A 22,493-nucleotide genomic window follows, 5' to 3' on the forward strand; every position below is an offset into this window, starting at 1 on the left:
GGGCAGTGCTGGAGGTAGAGTCAATTCTGTAACTAGAGCTTTGACTTTGGTTTTTTGAATCCAGTGTGCGAGTACTGGGGAGCTGTAGGCCTACTTGTAGTGGCTGATCTATACCATTTTTCAGTGGTAGTGAATGCTAGCTAGTCCTTCATCAAACTGTACCATTGTAAGAGTACGGTGTATAGGCAGTGCTCCCCAGATGGAGTGATGTCATGAAAGCATGTTTCTGCCTGCTTTTAATTGGAAAATGAGGTGGTTTGCTTAATGGATAATAATTCTTTCATTTCATGCTGCCCTCCAAATACATTTGGCTAACTATTTAGCCAGACACTCATTTAACTAATGCATTAAAGTTTCAACAGTATTCAAAATCTTATCAGGTCTGTCACTGTCTTGTAGACTTTAGTCTATAGAAGCTTGCTACTTTTCTAAGGTGTGTTGTTTTATGCTCTATACAATATACTTTGAAAAGTATGCAAGCACACATGATTGCATCTAAAGAGCAAACAATCTAAAATGAAACTTTTTTGTGGTGGCAATATTTAAATCCCAACCTATTTTAGACCACTACATAAAAAGCTCATATTGCTTCAGCTAAAGAAATCTATCACTTGCAATCCATATGATGTTTTAAATATTACCTTTCAACATCATTATGCAATGTATTATGTGCATGTATTTTTATTTGTTGTTAAATGCTGTTACAACCAAAGTTTCAATTTTGTGTTTTACTCAAACGAGCCAAAATGGCAAGCTTTTCTGGTCCCATGAATTTGTCTTTAGGCCAATTGGTGAAATTGTTGTAGCCAGCATTTCTTGTTTTGCAGTACTCAGCTGGTAAGATTCCTCCCGTTCCTGGATGTTTCCAGGTCTGTGTTCTTTGAACTGTTTGTTTCTTCATTGTGGATCTGACCTTATCAGGTGCCACAGTTTTGTATGTCAAAAGGACATCGAGATCATACAGATCCCTGTCCATATAGGGACTGCTGGTTTTCCAGTAGTCCTTTATGGACTGACCATAAAGGTAATAGTGGTGCTGTGGATGAAAGAAATTAGCATAAATGTGTTTCCCTGTTTATGGATAACGGAAAACTGTACCAGTGTAGCAGTTCTGTAATAATGGCTGCTGATGTCAGCCAGTAGTGACTGGACTGTGGTTCTTTAACAATCGAAGAATTGAAGGGAGAGATAAATTCAGACTGTGATCACAGAAGAACATAAGTTACCCACTGAATTTGTACTCAGGAACGGTCCTTGTTATCTTTGCTAGTTTAACTCGGCCAAGATGAACATGGTTCATATACCAGCCTAGCTGTTGTGGAAATTTCAGTACAGGGAGACACCCCCTCCGTTGGCTTTGCCTCAAGAATTGAGATCAGGTTTCGAACCGAAAAAGAGTTAATATTACATGTCAGCATGGTATTTATTCCTGCGTTAATGCATGCAGCTGTTAGACACAGTAACAGGGCCTTTAGAAAAAAAAAATGTAATTCCTGAAAAAGCAATAAATTTATGGGCAGTGTCACGTAGCGTTAGGGTCTGTGTCTTCGTCCGCAGTTCCTCTGTCTGTTGGGCAGATGTTTTCTGCTTCCCGTTCTCTGAGGCGGGAGAGCCAGGGGAGTCCATTTCTGTTCCCTCAATGCCTCCGAGCAATGTGCTAAATATATGTTTTAATATTCATATGTACATCTGTCCGGCTGTTTCAGGTTCTTTACAAAGCTTAAAGTATTGGCCCCGTGTTATTACATCATTGCAGTATTTGCGATTCCAGATGTTGTTATCCGCATTGGTAATGTTATTGCCTTTATAACGACAGTAAACTCTCTAAATTGTTTTCAGAGCCTGATTGTGGTGGGCTTTTCTAGTGAGATCAACCTTTATTACGTTTTTTTTCATACAAAGATTATTTTTGTAATGCTTTTTTACGGATGAACTGACCTTGTTTACCACTGTGGGTGACTATGCTGGTGTGGCGTAGAGTATGTAATTCCTTTCACTGCTTACCTTTCAGAGTGCAGTCTTAAACACTGTGCTTAATTTGGCAGGCAGCACAGCAAGAATCCATCACGGTCCCAGCAACAAAAATGCAGTTTGGCTTCAGACACACTCTACTCTGTAGCAGGGAGTAGATGGTTCAGTTCAATTTAACTGTCATGCATCAAAGAAGCCCCCCTCCCCCCCTTGAAATCTCTGCTAAATTCTTCCACGCACACAAAAAATGATACGCTCACTAGGAAATGCTAAGTTATGAAGTTGGAACGCCGATAGGGAAAATATATTCTGCTTGCGAAGATTACGTTTCTTGGCTCCCTGTTGACATTCAGCGAAAAGAGTGAATGGATTTGGCTGCCCCCTCGCTGCCTGTTCCTCAGATTTCACAACAGTCAAAGCTGATAGCCACTCCTTCCCAGCGTTCCTGCCTCGCGGAAAGGAAGTGCACTAATCAAAATGGGGCTTGCGGGCTCCTATCTCCTCGAATGTATCGTGTGTCGCTTTGCCCTGCGTGTAGTGCGCGAGGCTTCAGATTACTAAAATATTGTGTTTTCCCCGCACTTCGGGTCTCTCGCACAGCCTGAATTGTTGTAGCTGAAGGTGCGGCTGACAGGCCTCTGAATCATTTCCACAATATGGCAGTGCATCACAGGCAAGGAGAGATGAAGAGCAGGATAGAGCTTGTCAGGAATGCCCATTAAGAAGGGGGGGTGGGGGGGTGGAAGCCATACAACAGAAGGGGAGTGTAAAAGCTGCTCTCTCTTTGCCCTGCTGGTTTCCCCCCCCCCCCCCCGTCCGTCTTTTCCTTTTTGGGTGGACGTTGCTAAGTTTGAAATGGATAGGCCTGTGATCCAGGGCTATAGTTCCTGTGTTCCTTCGGGAACGGGAGTCACCTGACTGCACTGCGATAGCATGACCAAAGAAAATTCCATTCATTCCAGCTAATTTCCTCCCTAAACACCGGACCTGTGTTGTTTCTCCACCCCCCGCACCCACCCACCCCCCTCCTTGTTGCCGGAGTGTTGGGCCACAGGCATGACACAGATTAGTGGCACAATGCGCTGGCCCAATCGCAAAGCGCTTGTTGTAAATCGGCCGGCTGACGCGGGGTGGCCTCGGTGGAGAAACGGCTGGCGCCCGCTTGGTTAGTCTCCGCGGTGCGTGCGCGCGTGTGTGCGTGTGTGTGTGTGTGTGTATTATTAGGCCCGCGGGCCCGAGTGGGCCGAGCTGTTTCTTTCTGCTTGTGTCCCGGTTGCCAGGGTGCCCGGGCGAGGCCTCGTCTGTTCCCTCCCAAGGTCACCGGCAGCCGCGCGGTGTCGGGTCGCCCGCTCTCCCTTCTCCGCCTGACCTTTGCTCAGCTGTTCGTCCGGCGCGTCGCGCGTCCAAGCGGGCCCCCGTGCGCGCGGCGGCCTGTGGCCGGAGAGAGGGGGCCGGTGCGGTTGCCGTGGCGGTGGCGGTCTCGTTTTTTTGGCACGCCCTGTCGAGACTTTCGCAGCAGCCCCTCTCCCCTGACGCACACGCGCTCTCAGGAAGCAGCTGGCGCTGAGCGTGCGTGGAATCGCTGGCAGCGCTGGCGTCTGGCCTCGCGCAGATGCCGCGGCCGCGCCGGCGCAGATACTTTGTTCCTTCATCATTCGCATCCGGCTTCCTTTAATCGCTCGAGTGTCTCTTTCAGTGGCGCACTCCTCAGAAGTAAAAACGAAGGGGGCTGCAGTCGATCATCGTTAACCTCTGTTGGAGACGGAAAGGATGAAAGTAGAAGATTCAGTGAAACGCAACGGGCCTTTTAAAGTCTTTTAAGAAGCCTTAAAATCGAGGGAAGGGAGAGAAAAAAATGAAATGGCCTCACTCAGATTTCCATCACAGCCCAGTTTCTGTTGGACTGCACAAAAAGCTTGTTTTACTATTCCTTATCACCAGACCTGGGTCAAATACGTATTTGTTTTGGATTCAAATACTTTTCTGTGCTCTGTTGGTCTTGTCTGGTGTAATTGAGCCTGCCAATATGACCAAAAGGTGGGGTTTGCACTTTTTGAGAGTATTTCATTGGTTCAAATACACCAGACAAGATCAGTAAAACATAGGACAGTATTTGAAAACAAATACGTATTTGACCCAGGTCTGCAGCAACTCCCGCAAAGACAGAGTGACTTTGATAGCACGAGGGCTAGCCTGCAGATTCCGTTGAGCGAAATCCCTTGTGCACCCTGTGCCTCATTTGACTCCTTTGGGAGCCCCGCCCTCCCCTCCTGTCTGCAGCTCCCTGCTTGGTCACAGGTTCTCTTCCTGTGTTCCAGTGAGAGCAGGAAGTGGCAGCTGCATTTTAGACGCGCTCACAGGAAGGGACCAGTCACCACAGAGCTGCCCAGGCCAAAGCCATGCCTGACAGACGGACGCATAATGAATCCCAGATAATGCACTGCACTGCATGCGCCTCCTAAAGAAACCGCCATGACCTTATTTTTTGTGGTCCGGAGGAGGAGGGGGGAGAAACCCATGGCTGCTCAGTGTTTGTTTCAGGCCATGCGCATCCAGAATGAGATGATGAATGTCTGCCTTTGTCATGCCGCACGTCTTAATTTTGCGGTCGTCCCACGCCGGTCTCGAAAATTGCTGACTCGGCGCAGTGTAAACAGCACTTGATGTAATTGGCGCTTATTGCAGTTGCTTTGTTGATGACGTACGCAATTTAGGTGTACCCCTCCGCTACCGGCCCAGCTCCCAGCCTCTGGATCGAGATGAAGGGGGAGATAACGCTCCGGTCGCCGCGACTGCTCGTCACGCCCTGAGAAAAACGCCCGTTTGGAATGGCTCTGTTTACACGACTGTAGTGTGTATTTACAGAGCGCTTTCCTCTAGATTATTACACTTGTCGTGGTGAATTTCCATAGCTGATGTTGAAAGGAAGCATCAAAGGATTCGGTTTCTGCTGACTTTAACTAGATTTACCAGCCATATTAATCACTGTTTTCAGCACTGGTTTACTCTACAGGATATTTACATTTTGTTCCATTCCCTCAGCCTGTTTTCAGAAAGAGGAATGCTGCTGACCTGTACTGAGTCATCCTCAAATATGGCCAGCTCGTGTGAGGCGGAGACCTTGTGTGAGGGAGATAAACAGCGGCGTGCCCTCACCCCCACTTTCACTCTGCGTCAGGGAAACCGAGCGGTGCGACCGGGGTTCGAAAGCGCTGCGGTCGCCGCAGAGGTTTCCCCCGTGCTTTTGATTATGAACTCTCGCTTCTGGCTCTGTGCACCAGGCCAGACCACAGAAAGGGAAGTGCTGATGTTTGGGGGCGGCTCTGTGGGTCCCGCCGCTCTCACAAAGGAGAAACAAAGAAAGGCTCGCGCGCGCTGACCGCCGGCTAAAGACCCGCCTGCCGTTAACTGGCTTTCAGAGTCGCTCGGGCCCGGCCAGCGGCGTGCTCCTGTGCGGCCGCGAGTGCTGGGGGGGGTCAGCGGTAACGGTGTAGCGCGGTTGCCATGACGCGGCCATTGTAAAATGCCGGGAAGTGAAACCGTGGTGACCTTTCTGAATGCGGCCGGATTGTGCTTCTCACCGCGCTGGCGTTTCCTCTAACCTGCAGTCACCGGGCTCCCATCCACTTGGCTGTCTGTGTCCTGCCACTCGAGAGGAGGAGGAGGAGGAGGAAGTGGCTTAATGAAGGTTTACAGGCAGTAACGTGGGTAGAACGCCCACAGTGCCCACGCCTCTGCCACTGTGCCGCAGTCTCTGAGGGGATTATGGGCTGAGGTGGCTGTACCTGCTGGAGCAATGCCTGGTTTACATTGTCTTTGTTAGCACGCCTCCCGGAGCCTCCGTCTCAGAAACGGATTACCTGCGGTTTCACCTTAATCAACAAGGCCCAGTACAGGGCTCTGCTCCCATTTTAGGACCTTTCAGGACCATTTTCTCTTTAGCATTGATGTGTGCTAAATGAAAAAATAATTTATAGAGCGCATCTGCTAAGTGGAATATGCTGTGCTCCTAAATTTTTTCGACTTACGAGCACATGTGCTCCTTGGAAAAAAATGTTAGTGGAGAGCGCTGCAGTAACTCTTGATACTGTCATTTGGTAGTAGGGAAAAAAATAGAAACTTTGCTTAAAATTGTTTTTTTTTTTTGTTTTTTTGGTCTTAATTTTTTTCTAACATTCCTCACATGGAATTGACTGTCTGAGACGGTGCCTCTTGGGAATTGTGCGGAATTACCCTTGTTTTGATGCCAGTTTCCTGAAATTCTGATCCCTTTTGGCGCTCGGGAGCCTCGCTGTCTCGTCGCATATCTGAAATGTGAACGCTCACATCCTCCTGCAGCCAGCCACTTCCTTGGAGCCGAGTGCCTGTCCAATCAGGGCCACCCGGCTTTAGCCCATGTGACGGGTTGCGCGAAACCTGATGGGCGGGCTGTGGAGAGGAGGAGCGCCCGACAGGGGAAGCACAAATGGAGCTCGGTGCAGAGGGGGGTGGGGGTTACCGGTGCGCTGCGAGCCCAGCAGGAAGCTGCTAAATGACTGGCTGGGTGGGGGCTGGGGGATGCATATGGCAGCTGGTGCGGGATAATAGATTAACCCCGGGCGAGAGGATTGGGCCGCGGCCGCTTTTAAAACTCCAGCCAGCCAGCCGTCCCTTCTGCTTAAGTGTGCGGCGAGCCCCGTTCCCCGCACCCTCCGCGCAAACTCACGTCTCCATCAATGTTTAATAAGCCATTTGTGTCATCCAGACGCCACCGAGCGGGGAAAGGAGCCGGTTATTTACGACTGCGCGTCGTTCGCCGCGTGGACGCGAGCCCGGCCTCTCGCCGACGGGCGCTGACGGCCGCCGCCGACTCGCGGAGGTCAGGGTTCACGTATCGACGAGTTTGGAGCGCTTTAAAAAGGGTTTTTCGGTTGTGACGGGGTAAAACAGAAGAGTCTTGTTTCGGCTCCTTGCTTCCCCCCCCCCCCCCAGATAAAGGGATCAAAGATAGGAAGTGTCATTTACCCATCGGTGTAATAGCTCCCAGTTACATCAGGGCCTTGGCTGCATTGAACAGCACTTCAGATTCAGAGCCCCTGTCAATCGCTGCAGGCAGCCTGGGAAGATAAACGCTCATCTTTGCTTGTGTCGTGCCTTTGCCGTTTGCGCTGCAGTTGGTGCGCATCTGCTGCATTTTTGTTTTTGAAAGCCACCGTGGTGGCCCTCGCAGCCATGCCCCCCCGCAGCCATGTCCCAGTCCCAGGGTGTGGTCGTCGTAAGGTGCAGTTGTTCTCTCCGTGACCACGGGACTATTTCTCACTGGTGAGAACAGGCATGCTAGGAGGCTGTGGTCGGATGGGAGGCCTGCGGTAACTTTAGCTGGGCTAAAATCAAAGACCTTTACAGCTGGATTTGTCAGCAATGACTGGAATTCAGCGACAAGGAGTGTCCTTTCTCCCGTGGGATATAGCTACATTTGTGGGGACCGCGCGTCTATATAACTACGGCAGATCATGTTCCTCTCAAAAACAACTACAGGACTAATATATATATATATATACATATATATATATATATATAAATTTGTGCGTATTAGTGAAAGTTACAATGCTAAAAGTGTTGTTCTGCCTAATGTGGATAAATGTGAATCATGAATACATACAGTACACAAGATAGTGATGTGGTCGTTGTGTGATTTCCTTGACGTTGCTGACTGTTTCACAGAAATGGTAAGATTGTATGAAAAATAGTCTGGAACTGTGACATGCACCATCAGCCCACCCTTCCTGTTTAATAACTGGCGTTTAAACTCGACCTGCATGTCTGAAAGCCAGGGACTGAGGAGTTGTGTGCTGGCATTGAATGATCAGGAGTAAAATCATACTTTAAGGTAACAAAAACAAATCAAAGCAAAAGCCTGTGTGCAAAAAGAAGGCCTGGCTGCAGCTTACCGAGTCCTTTATACTCTAGGAATGAGTGCAGTGAGGTCTTCTTTACACCACATGTTTATGACCCTTTCCATTTGGTGAATGTATTGATGGATTCCACCCCCCCTCCCTTACTGCCCCATCATCTATCAAACGGCTCACCTATCATGACTGTTCTGAAGGTCAAGGTTTCCTCTGCAGAAAATTGGCTAATGCTGAATGCTGAAACGAGTAAAAGTTTCAGAAGTGTATCCAAGTCTTTTCAACGGAAAGGTCTCAAAGTTCCCACCTGTGCTGCTGAAGTCATGCATTTTAGGTGTGGAACAAAAACAACCCCAAAAGGAACAGTGTAACACTCAACCCTGGTTCAGAAGATAATATTGCTGTATCGGCAGGGTTTATCTCAACTGCAGCCAAAACACGCATGGCAGCGTGATGCTTTGAAGCCTAGCGCTATCCTTGATAAACTAGACTTACGATGAGAAATGGAGATCATAGTTAATATTTCCTAGGGAATGTCAATGGATTGGAACTTTTTAAGCACAGGTGTTGTTTTAAAACACTCTGGACTCCACTGGCCCGCATAACTGCAGTTTCCCCCCCCCCCCACCCCCACCCCCACCAGGCAATGGCTGTAAGATTCTTCAATTCTGCATCTACTCCTCTGCATGTTATGCACAGACCCTAGAATAATTTCCCCTACTGTTCTCCCACCATGGGTGGGCGCCAGGCAAGATATTATAGAGCCTCATCTTTCTGGAAGGCAGAAACTATCGTGATTGGGCAGTGTAACGTTTCAGTAACGATTTAGCTTTTTTCCCTCAAAACTATTTGTCATCAAAACGGGACAGGCTCTAGGACCATGCAGAGCCTCCACCCAAGGAAGCCTCGAGCCAGCAGCAGCTGCTGCCACCTCCATCTGCTCTGGTTACTGGGTATTTTAATTCAGCCTTGTGGCCACACACATGCAAAATAAAATAACTGCCATTCTGGGAGTAGCTGTTGGAAGTTTGATATGTCCTTTTTGATGTTGTTGCTGTTTTGCCTTTATACAGAAATTGTAATAGTTTAAATAGTTAATCAGTGATTTAGGCTATTTTATTGTAAAAAGCCATTAGTCTTACTGAGTATAAAGGTATTGGAGCCTCTTTACTGATATTTGTTCCTTAAACTACCATGTATTCAACCCACTTTCCTCTGACTCTCTTACCACCCAAACAATAATAAATTCAGTTTGCCTGACAGTTACTGTCAGCCATTGAGGTAATCTAGATGGGTTTAAAGTCTGAGGTGTATCTAATTGAATAGCTTATTCATCATCAATGTTGACAAAGTGGGCAGTCAATAGGTGTAGTTTACTTTCTGTTGCAGCTGGATAACCTAGATGCTGAAGACGTAATTCATGTTAAACACCTTGCTGAAGGGCACCCATGGCATTGCCCAACTTAGAATATGGGCATTGGCCAATATTCTGGTTACACACCCAGTTCTATAACCACTAGACTCGCTCACAATACCATATACACGATTAGACCTGGCTCTACAATGGTCCTGTACTAAATGGAACAATAATTTATGAGCACATCTACTAATTGGGATGCATTAGTTTGTGCCTAAAATATTCCATTTGGAAGCACATGTGCTCCTTGGAAAGAATGTTAGCTTAGAGTCCTGTGGATTTAAACCAATTTGATGAAGTTGGTTGCGGGATCCATAGGGGGTTACAGACCTTCATGCAATGTAAAAACTCACTGTAACCTGTAACAGTTTCAATAAACTTTACATACTCATAACCTATGAATGTTTATCAGCTTGTATGGGAATTAGGCCTAATCAGTCAGGAAAAATGGCCAGCCTTCGATTCAGGTTTACCGTACCGGATATATGTTTTAGATGTATGAAGCCTGCTTCATCTTTGAGTTTAGTCAACTAATAGGGTGGAAAAGCAAATATGACTCTCTGATGTGAACTATTTTTTTAGGTGGATTTGCTTTCACAAATGTTTTAGTGATGACATTGTTCACTGACCACAATAGCTGGCCAAACCGTGCATCATTCTCTGTTAGCATAATCTGATTACGTTAGCTGTTCATTCTCAAAATATTTTGTTTACATGTTAGCTTAAGGGCATCTTCGGTTTCTGCTAAATAGCCTAGCTATAACACTGCTGAATTGTAGCTAATGAATTAGCTAATGATATTCATTAGTTAGCTTGTTGGTGCTTTAGTGCAGACCCAGCTGGCTGGCATAATGTCTTTTATAAGTCTGCTTCCTGCTGGAAAGGAAGAAATGAATATATCATTTTTATCTATTGACATTTGTGAGCTGAGAAGTCAGTTTTACCTCATTTTTAAAGCATGCTTGGTTGTACTCTGAATTATGCCTACAGCATGTGGTATGTTGTCCATAGTGGTTTGTCATGTAAAGGTCTGTACTCATGAAGTTATGGCTGCATTTCTGCTCTCAAATGAGTGGAGCTCAGTTTCCCTGTCTGTGCTCACCTCCTCCTCCCCCCCTCATGCCCCAGCATTCCACTGCATGCTCAGCAGGAATCTCCATTCCCAGCCAATCAGCTGGATGTTCAGGGAATTCTAATGGTGCCTCTGTTTCTGTAACCTCCAGGTACTTGTTTTGGAATACCTGACTGTTTAAAAACAAAAATATTTAAGCAGTTGTATTATTAATCTTTCCCTCTCTTTGCCTCTTTGAAGCATGCGGCCTGCATTTGCATGAATGTGACATTTAGCATTTTTTCATGTGACAAGCTTATACTTGTGAAAACGCAGACTACAGGGGGGAAAACGTGCGTGAACACCTACCCTGTAACTAAGTGAGTGGTTGCCTCGGTAATCAGAGGTGTGTTGCTCAAGCCTACCTGAAACGCCTCAGCTAAGTGACACTAAGGAAGAGCCAGTCCAACAGTAAAAACATGCTTATTACCCTCAAAGTAGGACCTTTATCTTCTGTAAAAAGTTTAAGTCAAGTCGCTTTTATTTGTATAGCACATTTAAAAACAACAGGAGTTGCGCCAAAGTTTAGCGAGATGGTTATGTCAAAGAACTGCCACATTAGAAGCTGGAAGACCACTAAACTAAGTGTTGTTAAATAATTGTTTTTATCTGATTAGATCATAGGTAATGAGCTCTGAGCTCTGAATATTATTGGTATTGTGAAGCCAGCTAAAGACCTAGAGATACCAGAACACATAAGAGCAGTTGTGTTTTGGCCCTTCTTAATGTTAGCCTAATCTTAGAAGCTCCTGAGTGTAACTGGAAAAGGAGAGCCTGGTAAATGTCTGCTGTAGCTTCAAACTGTCATTCATCATTCCTGGTCTTCACTGGTAATAAAGCTTTGGAAAAGCTCCTACTGATGATTGGATGTGGATCAGATAGCACTGGAGCGGTCAAGCTCTCCCGTGCCATAATGAATGGTCTGTACGAAGTGTGAATCGCTCTGTAATGAAAGTTTGGTTCCACTGCAGAAAGCAGTAGCAGCGGCTAAGCAGCGGCGTTTAGCTGTGAGCTCTGTGCTTGTCCAGCTGTGGCCTGTAGCCGGCGGGATCCATTACAGACGGGGCGGGTGCTTTATATTGTCCTTTCTACTTCTCGCACTTTGAACTGATAGCCCAGACTGGCCTGAGAAGGGCTCATATCTTTGACTGCTAAATATTGTTCCGATTCAATGCAGCTCATAATGCCCTCTTCCTCTCCAGAATTCTGAACCATTGACCCAATGAAAGGGCAGAACAGTGGAGGCAGTGTTGGCGTAGTATAACTGGGAGCGCGGGCCTTAACCCCCTGCACACACAAGACAACAAGGGGCCCCTCTCATGTCTTCAGTAGTAGTTATGATTCATCCGCTCGCAGTTATGAATGAGGTTTGGTTTGAGCCGTTTGTTTTTTAACAGGAAGCGTCATATTTATGGTCGCGGCCGGGGAACAACGAGCCCCATTCTCCCCTGGTCACCTTGGGCGCCGCGGCCGTCTGTCACGGGGGGTTCGCTTCGGGGAGCAGAGACACGGCCGCTTTCAGGGCCGCGCGTATTTTTATCGCCTGAATCAGGGGGCATTAATGCGGTTTGATTTTAATTTAATATTGCATGGGCTCAGAGAGGAGGGAGCTTTGTGTCATCTGTGATACGTTTGCATTTGGTTGTTGGATCGGAGTACATGACATTACATTAATTTAACAGACTCTCTTATAGCAACTTACAATGCAAAGAGTTACATGTAAGTTGAGACTTGGAGTGAAGCTTTGCTCCCGTGCTATTGGGCACAGTCTTATCCTGTTGGCATAAAGCTTTACCCTGATTGGTTTAGCAGGACCTCAGCTGTGCAGGCTCACCGGTAGACCAGTTGTCCTGAGTTCCCTGTAGTGTTGGGCAAAGAGCAGGCGGGCACAGAGAGGGAGAATAAAGGAGGAGCCATTAGAGATGCGATGATGGCTCCTGCTATTTTGGGACCGTAACCCGAGCCCAAAAAGATCATCTGACGAGCGTATTGTATGAAAATGATTAGGGTAAAAATAGCGTGTCTGCCGCGGCTGTGTCTCGGCTGCCACTTGGATTGATGAAACGCGCGTCTGTCCACGCATCAGTCAGGTCGTTAGCCGGCGCTACCCCAGTGGCTTCCATTGTTGACGCTCCCACCCTAAGCGATAGCACAACAACGGCCCTCTATTCGTGCGTCATCCCTCTGGCCGGCGTTGAAAGGCTGAATCAAACGCTGATGACTGGATGTCCAGGTCTTTCACACAGACCACGGCGATCAGTGTGAAAATGAAATACGTTATTAAAAGCCAATGAGTTTTCACAGGAGGGAAAAGGGCACAATCCCCTTTTTTGCTCTGATTCATGCTGAATTGGGGATACTCTGGCACTTCTCTCAGTCGTGGCTCCTTACAGCCCTCTTGTGCTTTTGTGGGATTAGGTTTTGCGCAAAATGTAATTGTTAAAATGTGACAGAAAACAAGAACCGAATGAAATGTTTAGACCGCTTAGCTAAACATAACACGTTGACACTGAAACCTCTTGAGACAAAAAGCCTAAAAGCAAATTGGTTTCTGAGTGGCTCGATTGGTAAAGGGGTTTCCCACTACTGTGGCCTAGACTGCTGTGCTGGATTGCCTGTAAGATTGCTGTGTTGCTTGTATAGAGAGTATGTAAGATCGCTCGTGCTTCCATATGGGTGTCGTAGTGATGGTACAAGCATAAATATAACAAATGGCTGGTTGATAGAAGAAATACTAGGGCAAAAGAGCCTTAAAAATGAATGTGTTTCATGGGAACCTTTTGTTATGGCATCAGGCATGCGCAGACTGTGGACATGATGTAGGCTAGTGCTCAGGTGTGTAGTGGCTTGTTTATCTGAACTTAATTCACAAGAGGCGCTGGAGTGTTATTCAAATGCTGTGCTAGTCATTTTGTGTCTCTCTTCAGTGCTTATTGTGTAAACAATATTTGATAACAGTAGTGCTGTTAGAAAAAGTCGGTATGCTTGAGTTGGTGGATATCCGGGTCTGATTGGTTGTTCAGGCAGTAACGTTTATAAAACATTGGCCAGTGTTTGAATGTAATGTAAAATAGTCATAACAGGCGGGTCTCACTTTGGGGTGGCAAGTTCCTGTTTGAAGATGATGTAATACAAAAACAAAATTGGCTTGACTCCCTTTTTTGGGTTACCTTTGTAGTGCTAATGATTTGGCTTTGTTTGAGCGTGCCTGCCTGCTCTGTGCCCAGGTTCACACAGAATAAGGTTACACTGTTTTTGTTATTTTTAAGAACTAATCAAGAAATTCGCTCTAAATCCAAAAACACATAGAAAACCATTATAACAGCATTTGAAGGAGGGTAACATGGCTTCTTTTTTATCCTCAGTCTAGTAGCTGCATTTTAGACAACAGGTGTTGTTTATCCTGTGGAATGACTGTCAGGCCCAGGGAGAGGAGTTCATTGCAGAAGCCCAGTCTAGATTTGCTTGTGTTATTGGGTAATGAAAATTGCATATGTAAAGGAGATGCATTCATTATTCATTTTCATTTACTTAGCACATGCTCTCATCCAGTGAAAATCGCATAAATATTGCATATCCATTTTTTTAGTGCTGGATATTTACTGACACAATTCAGGTCAAGTAGCTTACTCGGTGCTACAACAGCAAACAGGTTTTGAAGATCATATTTTCGGCTACAGGGCCAGTTCCCTGAGCACTACTCTACATCACGCTTTATTTTGCAGTGTAAGGCAACAGGGGAACTCTGCTCAAAATGTTTTGAATTCCACTTCCTCTCGAAACCCCTGCTCTGATTCTAGCAGGACTTGGAACATTTTTGAAATGCCAGCAACAGCAGCAGTCCGCTTCTTGGTGTTATTGCGATTCTGAAATGGCGTTGACTTTATTGAAGTCGATGTAAGCCATATGGTTCAGGACACTCACCAAAGGTGAAGGCTGTCCTTTTTAATAGAAAATGTACTTTTTCGTTTCTCAGCCAGAACAGTATCAGTGAAGCTCTGCCTTTGTTCAGTTAAAATGTAGTGTAAAAGGGAGACCATGTGGCTGGGATTCTGTGTGCAAATCCCTCTGTGTGGTCACAGGCTCAATTCCCCCGCACTGCAGTGATTCAGTCTGCGTTTCAGCGTGTTATCCGTCTACAGTGACAGTGATGATGTGTAATTCCAGTGCAGTTTATTTGGTTTGAACAGATTATTTTGGAGAGTTTTTAAAAAGGCATATCTCACTTGGATATGAGCGGAGTTGGCAGTCTGATGGAAAACACCCTGCAAATGGTCTTGGGCAGGGTGCTGTGTCTCACACTTGTTTTCGGTCATGTCTGTCAAGTGCCGAAGTTCATACCCTTGGATAATTTAAAAATAAACAAAAAAGACATTACAAAAGAGATTGTGTAATAGCACATGCTTTTGCAATAAACAAAAGATTTTTTAAATAGAATTTTAGTTTTTTTTTTTTTAGTTTAGTTTATTTATTTGACGATTCACTTTAAAAGGACAATTACATGGTTGCAAACACCACTGTAAATGTACAATTAAAAGAACATCAAGGATAACACAAAAAAGTCACAAGACTTATTTCCATTGTGGTCCTTGCTGCAGCTAGAAGTTTTAAAGTTATACCTGCCACAAAAAAGTGTCTCCGTAGATTAGGACACATGGGGTTCAGAAAAAATATATTGCCGTTAGACTATAATTTAACAGCATGCACAATGGTCGTGCTAGCCCATGGAATACTGTGTCTTTGGAATGTGTACAGGGCATTTTACAGTAATTCACTTGTGTTCTGATAAAAATAATTTTTGCCATAATATGCCAACTGACAATAATACTAAGTAAATGTATGCCGTTCATAGCTTTATTATGACACTTGTAACAGAAGCAGAATTGAACAATGGGAATAGCAGGATGAAATAAAATACAAATAATGTCTTTCCGTTCTGGTAAACATTAATTTTTGCCACACAGACTAATAATCTTTAAAAACCCCAGGAGTGATATGTGTTTTAAATTACTCATTTTGAGCATGGTAGCTAGAGCATGACATCTCGTTTTCAACTTTTCATTCAAATAAAGCGCTTTCTCTTTCAAGCTCTCAATGCAACCTACAGCTGGGTAAATATTATTGTTCTGTTGTTGTCTATCAATAATCAACAGAAATGTTAGACACCAAAAGACAATTGGCTCAAAGAAACAGGAGTCATTATTTTATGGTTCAAGTCTGGGACATCGCCCATTGTAATCTTTAAAAAAAAAAAAAAAAGAGAATCTCGGAATATCTGCGTTTACAGAATGTAGGTATTATTTTTGTAAATTGCTATTTTTTCCTGTGACCAGGTGAGTCTCTCCGAGATTGAGAATCTCGCAAGAGAGACCTGGCCAAGATAGCAGCTTTAAGATAAGCATAACAAGTTAAGCACACTACAGATGTTGAGATCCAATCACACCCAGCACTTGTTTAAAAAAAAAAAAAATAAAAAAAAACATCTGAAATATACAAGTAAAATGCATATTTAATTGCATGCTAAAAGTACGTTTTAGCACGCTTTTTGAAAAGGTAGGCCTAATTCTGTGGAAATATTAATGCCCTTTAAATGCTGTATCTAATAAATTTCTCAGATGAAAGAAGCATTGAGTGGGTGGGCCTACATAGATCAGATGTTCATTTTATTTGCAGACTATTCACTGGAAAAGCATAGTAGCTGTCATGCTGCAGTACAAAGCATTTTCTTTTGTGTTTGTTCGTTCGTTCTGTTTGTTTTTGGTTTATTTTTGTGCCTAACAGGTTGTTCCTGTTAATGTCACCGGCAGACTCTCCGCGCTCATCAGAGAACGCAGTCTCATGTCGCCTGGGCCTCTGCCAGCGCATTTCCCATCTCTAATTCGCTGGGCTTCCTCCGCTGCCAAGCTCTCGCTGAACCTGCAGCGAGGACGTAAAGCCGGCGGAAAAGCCGCAGCTCGTTAAAGCAGCGGGCACGCTCCGCTGCGGCGCGCGGTCCGAGATGTAGGTCTTCGCTTTTGGGCCAGCGGCTCAGGGATTTCGAGACTCTCGGTTGCGACACGCAGCGTTTTTCCGAGAAGGACGGAGCTGGTCCAGAACAGTCGTGTTTTTTCGCGGCTCGAAGGAACAGGGAGCTCACGAGACCGGGCGCGAGCATTTGAAAGGGCGGCACTAACAAGTTTTCAGAGACGTTTAAACAATTGAAATCCCCTCCAGTGTAGCTGTGGCATTTTCTCTCGTCTGCACCAGCCTATTTACATCCACCGGGCTCTGTTGGTGTAGCCTATTTGGTGTTTTTATTTTTTCTTTAGCCGTAAAATAAATCGCTAGGAGAGCTCAAAAAGAAGAGCTACGGCTGGCGTATTTCCCCCAAATATTCATTGCAATATAAACCAGAAAAACGTTGTGAGCTGGAGAGCAGGGTTTAGATAACACAGGATGCCTTTCAACAATATTTGATATTGAAAATGAAGTTCACACCCCAGGAATCTTAATGTATTTGAGGACTGTGCTTCATTAACAGATTATTCATTTACTAGGCTACATTTCATTTTGAGGAAGTTGTTAAAAAACATCTAGTTTTGTAATGTAATATTTTGAAAGTTTATGTCTTGCCGAAGGAACAAATTAAACTTAAAAGAGAACCCATTTTTGCTTGATAATTTGCTTGAGTGTTCAACAGAAATAAAGTTAAATTATTTGCTTTTATTTCAAAAGTTTATATCTCTTCGGAGACATGCATCATCTAAAAAATGAGCTGTTTTTTCATAATTAGGCTTAACTAGCCAACAAAACTCATCTCACTGCAGTTAGTCTCTGTCTGATCATTGCTTGTTTTCTGTACTGCATACCAACTTGTTTTTGTTGCAATTAGATCTACCAGCTCATCTTCAAAATATAAATTGTAAGAAATCTATGAACTTCTGTCAGAGGGAATGTCTGAATTTGTATTAGTTTCCATAAATGGAAATCTGAGAGGAAGCTTGTCTCTTCCTGCTTAATGTAAAGTGACTTGCCCAGCTTTCTAAATCATCCCTAACTGGGGAGGGGGAGGGGGAGGGGAGGGGGGGGGAAACTGCATCTCTTTCTGAGACACTTTCTGATCAACTGGAATCACAGCATTCATCTTCCAAACTGCTCAAGTGTACATTTTCACTGTCATCCAACAAGAATTTTTCTTCGCTATCACATTGCATGTTGGAAGGGATGAATTATGATTATGTAACAAAAAAAATCTTCCCTGGGGACATAGCGTGCCACTACAGCTTACAGCAGGCGATAGTGTACTAAATGTTTAGCCCGTACCATAATAGCTGGTACCATAAGTCAGGCTGATGGGCAGGGCTAGAGCTAAAAGAGCAAATTCAGACAAATTTTCTTGAGCCTCACTTTGAATCCCGGCTTTAAACTCTGGGACATTGGTTAAGTGGTTAGTCGGTGGTTTGATTTGCCCACAGCTTGGTTTTATCGACCTATCCAGATGACGTTAAGTGTGTAGAGGAGCACTGTTGGTGTGTTGTGGCTGTGGCAGGTGGTGAGCTGCTCTATGTGTGGCCCTGCACCCACCTCCCTCCCTCCCTCCCTCCCCATCCCCCGCTCCGTGACCACGGGCGCCTCTGGGAGCTCTGGCCCCCTGCTACATCCCAATCTGAGGTAGAAACAAGAGGTTCGTAATCCACAGGGTGACCCCTGACCCCTCGGCATCTCGGCCCATTGATACGGAGGCTTACTGATAACACCTCTTGCTCCCACGGGACTGCGCTGTGATTGTGGCTTTAACTGTGTAACGTGAACACACTTTTATCTGAAGGGGAAGCTCTTCCTTTAGCCTGCCTGGGCGTTCACTCCCCCTCTGTGCTTTCGCAGATTAAGTCATTCCCAAGCCTCCTGTCAGGACATCTGTAACCATGACACCTTGAATTTTCCAGGCAAAAAACTGGGGTTATTTTTAAAGGAGTCGTATTCTCTCAGTAATATGCCAGTATTACTCTTACCGGAGCTTTTGAAGCCCACTGTCCAGAGAACTTGGTGCCACGCAGTTTTTGTTTCCTGGTGCGAGGCACCACCTGACTCTCACAAGCTGCACTGCCTGCATTCTGCATGCTTCCGTGCGATTGGTCGGCGCTGAGTGACGGACGCGAGGGCGGCGCATTGCGGGATGTGGCTGCGCTGGGCGGGGCTTAGCTCCTCGGGGATAGCTGCGGTGTGGGCGGAGGCCCCCGCGAGGGGGTCGGCGCGGTGTTTGTGTTATTCGTGTGTGGTCCCTGCCTGACGAGTCCCTGCTCTTCCTCGCTTTACAGCGCGGCCCCTCACGCCTCACTCCAGCCGGGCCCAGCGCCCGCCCGCCGCCCGCCCCTCTGTTCACAGGGAGAACTCAGACAAGCATCTATGGCGAGTCAGAACGGGTGGCTGATGAAGCCTCTTGCTTTATGTGTGGGGCCGGTACAGGATTTTGGAGGCAGTGTTTGCGGTGCACACCCCTGGCTCCTGGCCCAGGCCGGATTAAGCTCAGAGATAGTGCTGCTGAACACGGGGCGTTCAGGCACAGCCCGTTGGAAGAGCCTGAGCCCGTCGGCTGACGCACGGACGTTGCGTGGGGCCCGGGCGAGGTGTTTTAGTAGCCAGCACCCGAGACGAGCTGTTTATTCGGAAGCGCCTCTCTTCCGTTTTGTTTTTCTCTTTTCGGCGGGGACGGGGCGGCGGGCGCGCTGTGCCTGCGTGCGAGCGCGGGGCCGGTGTTTAAAGTAAACCTGCCCTGTGATAAACGCCCCGCGTAGCGCAGGGCCCCGCGCAGTCTGCATGCCCTCATATGGTAAAGCACAGGGCTCTGCTCACGCACAGGCTGCCTGCTGAGCGTCTGCCAGCCCCCACCCACCGCGCCCCCCACGGGCCTCTCACCTGAGCTGGGGGGGGGGGGGGGCCGGGGGCCGGGGGGGTTTACAGGATATGTGGGTCTGGGACACGGGGATGAGGGCACAGTGTTTTTACAGTTCAGCTGAACCAAGCTGAGCGACTCCCTTTTTTTAACCTGTTTTGTCAGAGGGGGAAACTTATCATCTAGATTTTACTGTATAGTGGTGTACAGGTCTAATTTTGGGTCTCATAAAGGGAGCAAAATTATGGGAGTGTGACCTGAACACCTGTATGTAACTCATTTCTTTCTGACACGGCCTTATATAAACTAGTGCGGACCCTCGGTTTGATGAGATGGCAAAAGTTCAAATGTTGCTTGTAAGCGATTTTGTTGTACCATGGCGCGTCCTTGATGTGTCGCCTGGCTTTTTCCCTTTCTCTGCACCAATAAGTCATCTGACCCAAAATAGATCTGCGCAGCATATGCGAGGTACTGCAGAGAAACAAGATATTCTGGTTTCATGCTACTGCATCCTGTCTGCGGACAGAGGTTAAGCCATTTCTCTCTCTCTCTCTCCCCCCTCACATTCTCTCTCTCTCTCCCCCCCTCTCTCTCTCTCTCCTGCATACAGTGAAGCCGTTCACCACCACGGTGAAGGAGATGCGCCTGCACAGAGACGACTTTGAGATGCTCAAGGTGATCGGGCGGGGAGCGTTTGGAGAGGTAAGAGCTCTTTGAGAAGCAGCACTGTGCGGCCCGTGACCGGGTCAGCAGTCCTTCACAGCCTGACCGTTATATACCAAAAGTCAGGTTCAAGCCCCTGTCACCTTACACACAACCACAGGCGGCCCGCTTGAGTGGGGGCATTGCACCAGTCCCTCGGGCCTCATCAGTACTCCTGGGTGCTTCACATGGCAGAAATGAGCACAGGCAGCGCTGTCAGTCCCGGAGCCCCGCCCACTCCTCACATGGCCACGCCCAGTCAGCCTCCACAGTGTACCAGTCTCTCCTGGAATGCACACCTGACGGCCTTAGTGTGCGTGTTGGGTTTAATGCCGCCTTGTGCACATTCACCTCTGCGTTAATGAACAGTGTGTTGCCTCCCCCTGCAGAACGTCTATCGAAGTGTAAGGAATTCAGCTCGCAAGCCTGGCTTTCTAGAGTGGGATGAAAAGATATCCCTCCATCCATCTCTTCCTCAGTCTCTCGTTTCTTTGCTTTCTCGTCATCCCACATTGTCAGTTCTCATTATTGTGCCCCATTCCTCACCCACAACTCTCCTTTTCTTCTTCCGAGTGCCAACACTCTCCCTCTTTCTCTCTCTCTCTCTGTCACTCTCCCTCCCTCTCTCGGCCTGGTTTCAGTCCTGTTGCACTTCCTGTGATTTGTATGCAAGTGACAGGTCTCCCAGTTGGTAGGGTGTTGTTATATTTTTCTACATAACGGATTGCAAAAGTCCTCTCATGGCACATCTGAAGTGTCCACAGCAAAGGTTAAGCAATTGAATCTTTCAGAGTTGGCCCAGAAAGTGTTTGTACAAGCCTCTGCCTCGTAGCCTCTCTGGAAAAAGACACATTGTGCTTGGCAGTACTTTTCTTGAGCCGCGTTTCGTGTTTCATCTTGTTTTTAAAGTGGTGCTCTCGATGAGTGGCCCTGTCTATAAAAGTCTCCCACCTTGAGCAAAGACCAGGTCCTACAGATTAGACCTTGCGGGCTTGAGTCCAGTCTATGCCTATAGCCGACTGACTTGCAGTCCACAGCAGCAGGGCAGAATTGACTTGGTCTCACCAGTGCTAGAGTGGGTTCTTCAGGGTTTCCACTACATTATCTCCTCTCAGCGACCGGCCCGGTGCCTGGGGTCTGTAGTAAGGTGCCTTTCATTCTTCCGGCGACAGCTCTGTTGTAGCATCATCTGCCTTCTTGAGAGGGCGCACCAGATCATTGTTGGAGCTGTGTGGCTGACAGCTGATTGGCTGAGAGAGGGCACAGGTTGGCTGGCTGTTGACTGGGGCTTACAGAATCAGAGGGGAGCAGGGTGCAGGCCTGAGGGATTACCATGGTAATACCACAGAGCTGTCTGTGGCCCCACTGCATGGGTATGCCAGATAAGCGCTAGGTGTTGATTTCAGTCTTCAAGTTTGTGGGTGCACAAGCACACGTGTGTAAATGACACTGACACTCTTAGGACTGGATGTGCTCTTTCCAGTTTCTTCTCGAAGCATTGAAGCTTCTCTGTTGATTTTGGTAGCTCCAGTTTTCTGGGTTTTGTTGTGCTTTCTGGTAGCTGATCTGTTGGGGGAACTCGAGGGGTGTATGTCGTCCTCATCACTGAGAGCCCTGTATTGCTGCCCCTTGTGGGCACTACGGCAAAGCACTATAGTTATGGATTTGGGTGAGGGTGGCAGAGGGGAGACATACAGCACTTCTTCCAGGTGCAGGAAAGGGATATTGTACTTGAGAGGGAAATGACAGAATTGTATTTCCCTTCACAGATGATGTGGGTTCTCATACGCAAGGGAGAACCTTGCCCTGTCATATGTTTCTTTTAGACGGGTGAAAAAAACACCACTCTGTGACAACAGTGGGGAAAGTTATTTTTAAGTTCCACTCATTGTGTGGTTTGGCTGAGACTTTGCTGTGAAAAACAGAGCTGTGCAGTTTGTGCCCTTGACAGTGGAAGCTACTGTACACATCATTCAATCAGTTTGTTTATAATTCACTCTGCTTTATTTTCATATTTTATTCCAATTATGTGCATAAATAGATTTTTAGATAGAAATTCCTAACTTAAATGCCACTGGAGTATTTGAGCATGTGTGAAAAACACAATAAAAAATACAATATTTGATTTAGAAACATCTTAATCAGGCCTGTTCGCTCACTAAATGGAAGAAACCATTTTGTAGGTGAAAGGGGCCTGCACATTTTTATTTTTTATAGCCTTTTTTTTTTTTATTCTTGGGGTTGGGTTTCCTCCTGGTCTCGCCCATCTGATTCGGGAGTAGGCTGTGTGCGCTGAGCCCGTCGGCTCCACCCCCTCTGAGTTCCTGTGGCTTTGGGTTACAGGATAAATATCCCAGATAAGCGCTCAGTCCAAATATCCTGTTTGTGACTGATGTTGTCTTCCTGCTGAAAGCATGCGGAGCAGGAAGGCGGGAGAGGAAGGGGGACAGAGGAGCGTTGTGTCTTATTGTTGCGTGGAGTCGGAAATGCCGCCAACCCTCGTGGACGAGGCCTGGCGCATTTGGACCCCCT

The 22,493-nt window shown here is 46.6% G+C and overlaps 1 protein-coding gene across 6 annotated transcripts in view; it reads left to right on the top strand.

Moving 5' to 3' along the window:
- cdc42bpb (CDC42 binding protein kinase beta (DMPK-like)) overlaps window positions 1-22,493 on the top strand; it is a 70,987-nt gene that overhangs the window by 3,097 nt on the left and 45,397 nt on the right. For all 6 annotated transcript variants that reach the window (XM_035414289.1, XM_035414338.1, XM_035414299.1 and 3 more), the window contains exon 2: window positions 19,870-19,961. In XM_035414289.1, the coding sequence (XP_035270180.1) occupies window positions 19,870-19,961 (92 nt within the window). The remainder of the gene's footprint in view (window positions 1-19,869; window positions 19,962-22,493) is intronic.

The sequence above is a fragment of the Anguilla anguilla genome, chromosome 1, assembly GCF_013347855.1.
Source record: "Anguilla anguilla isolate fAngAng1 chromosome 1, fAngAng1.pri, whole genome shotgun sequence".
NCBI lineage: Eukaryota > Metazoa > Chordata > Actinopteri > Anguilliformes > Anguillidae > Anguilla > Anguilla anguilla.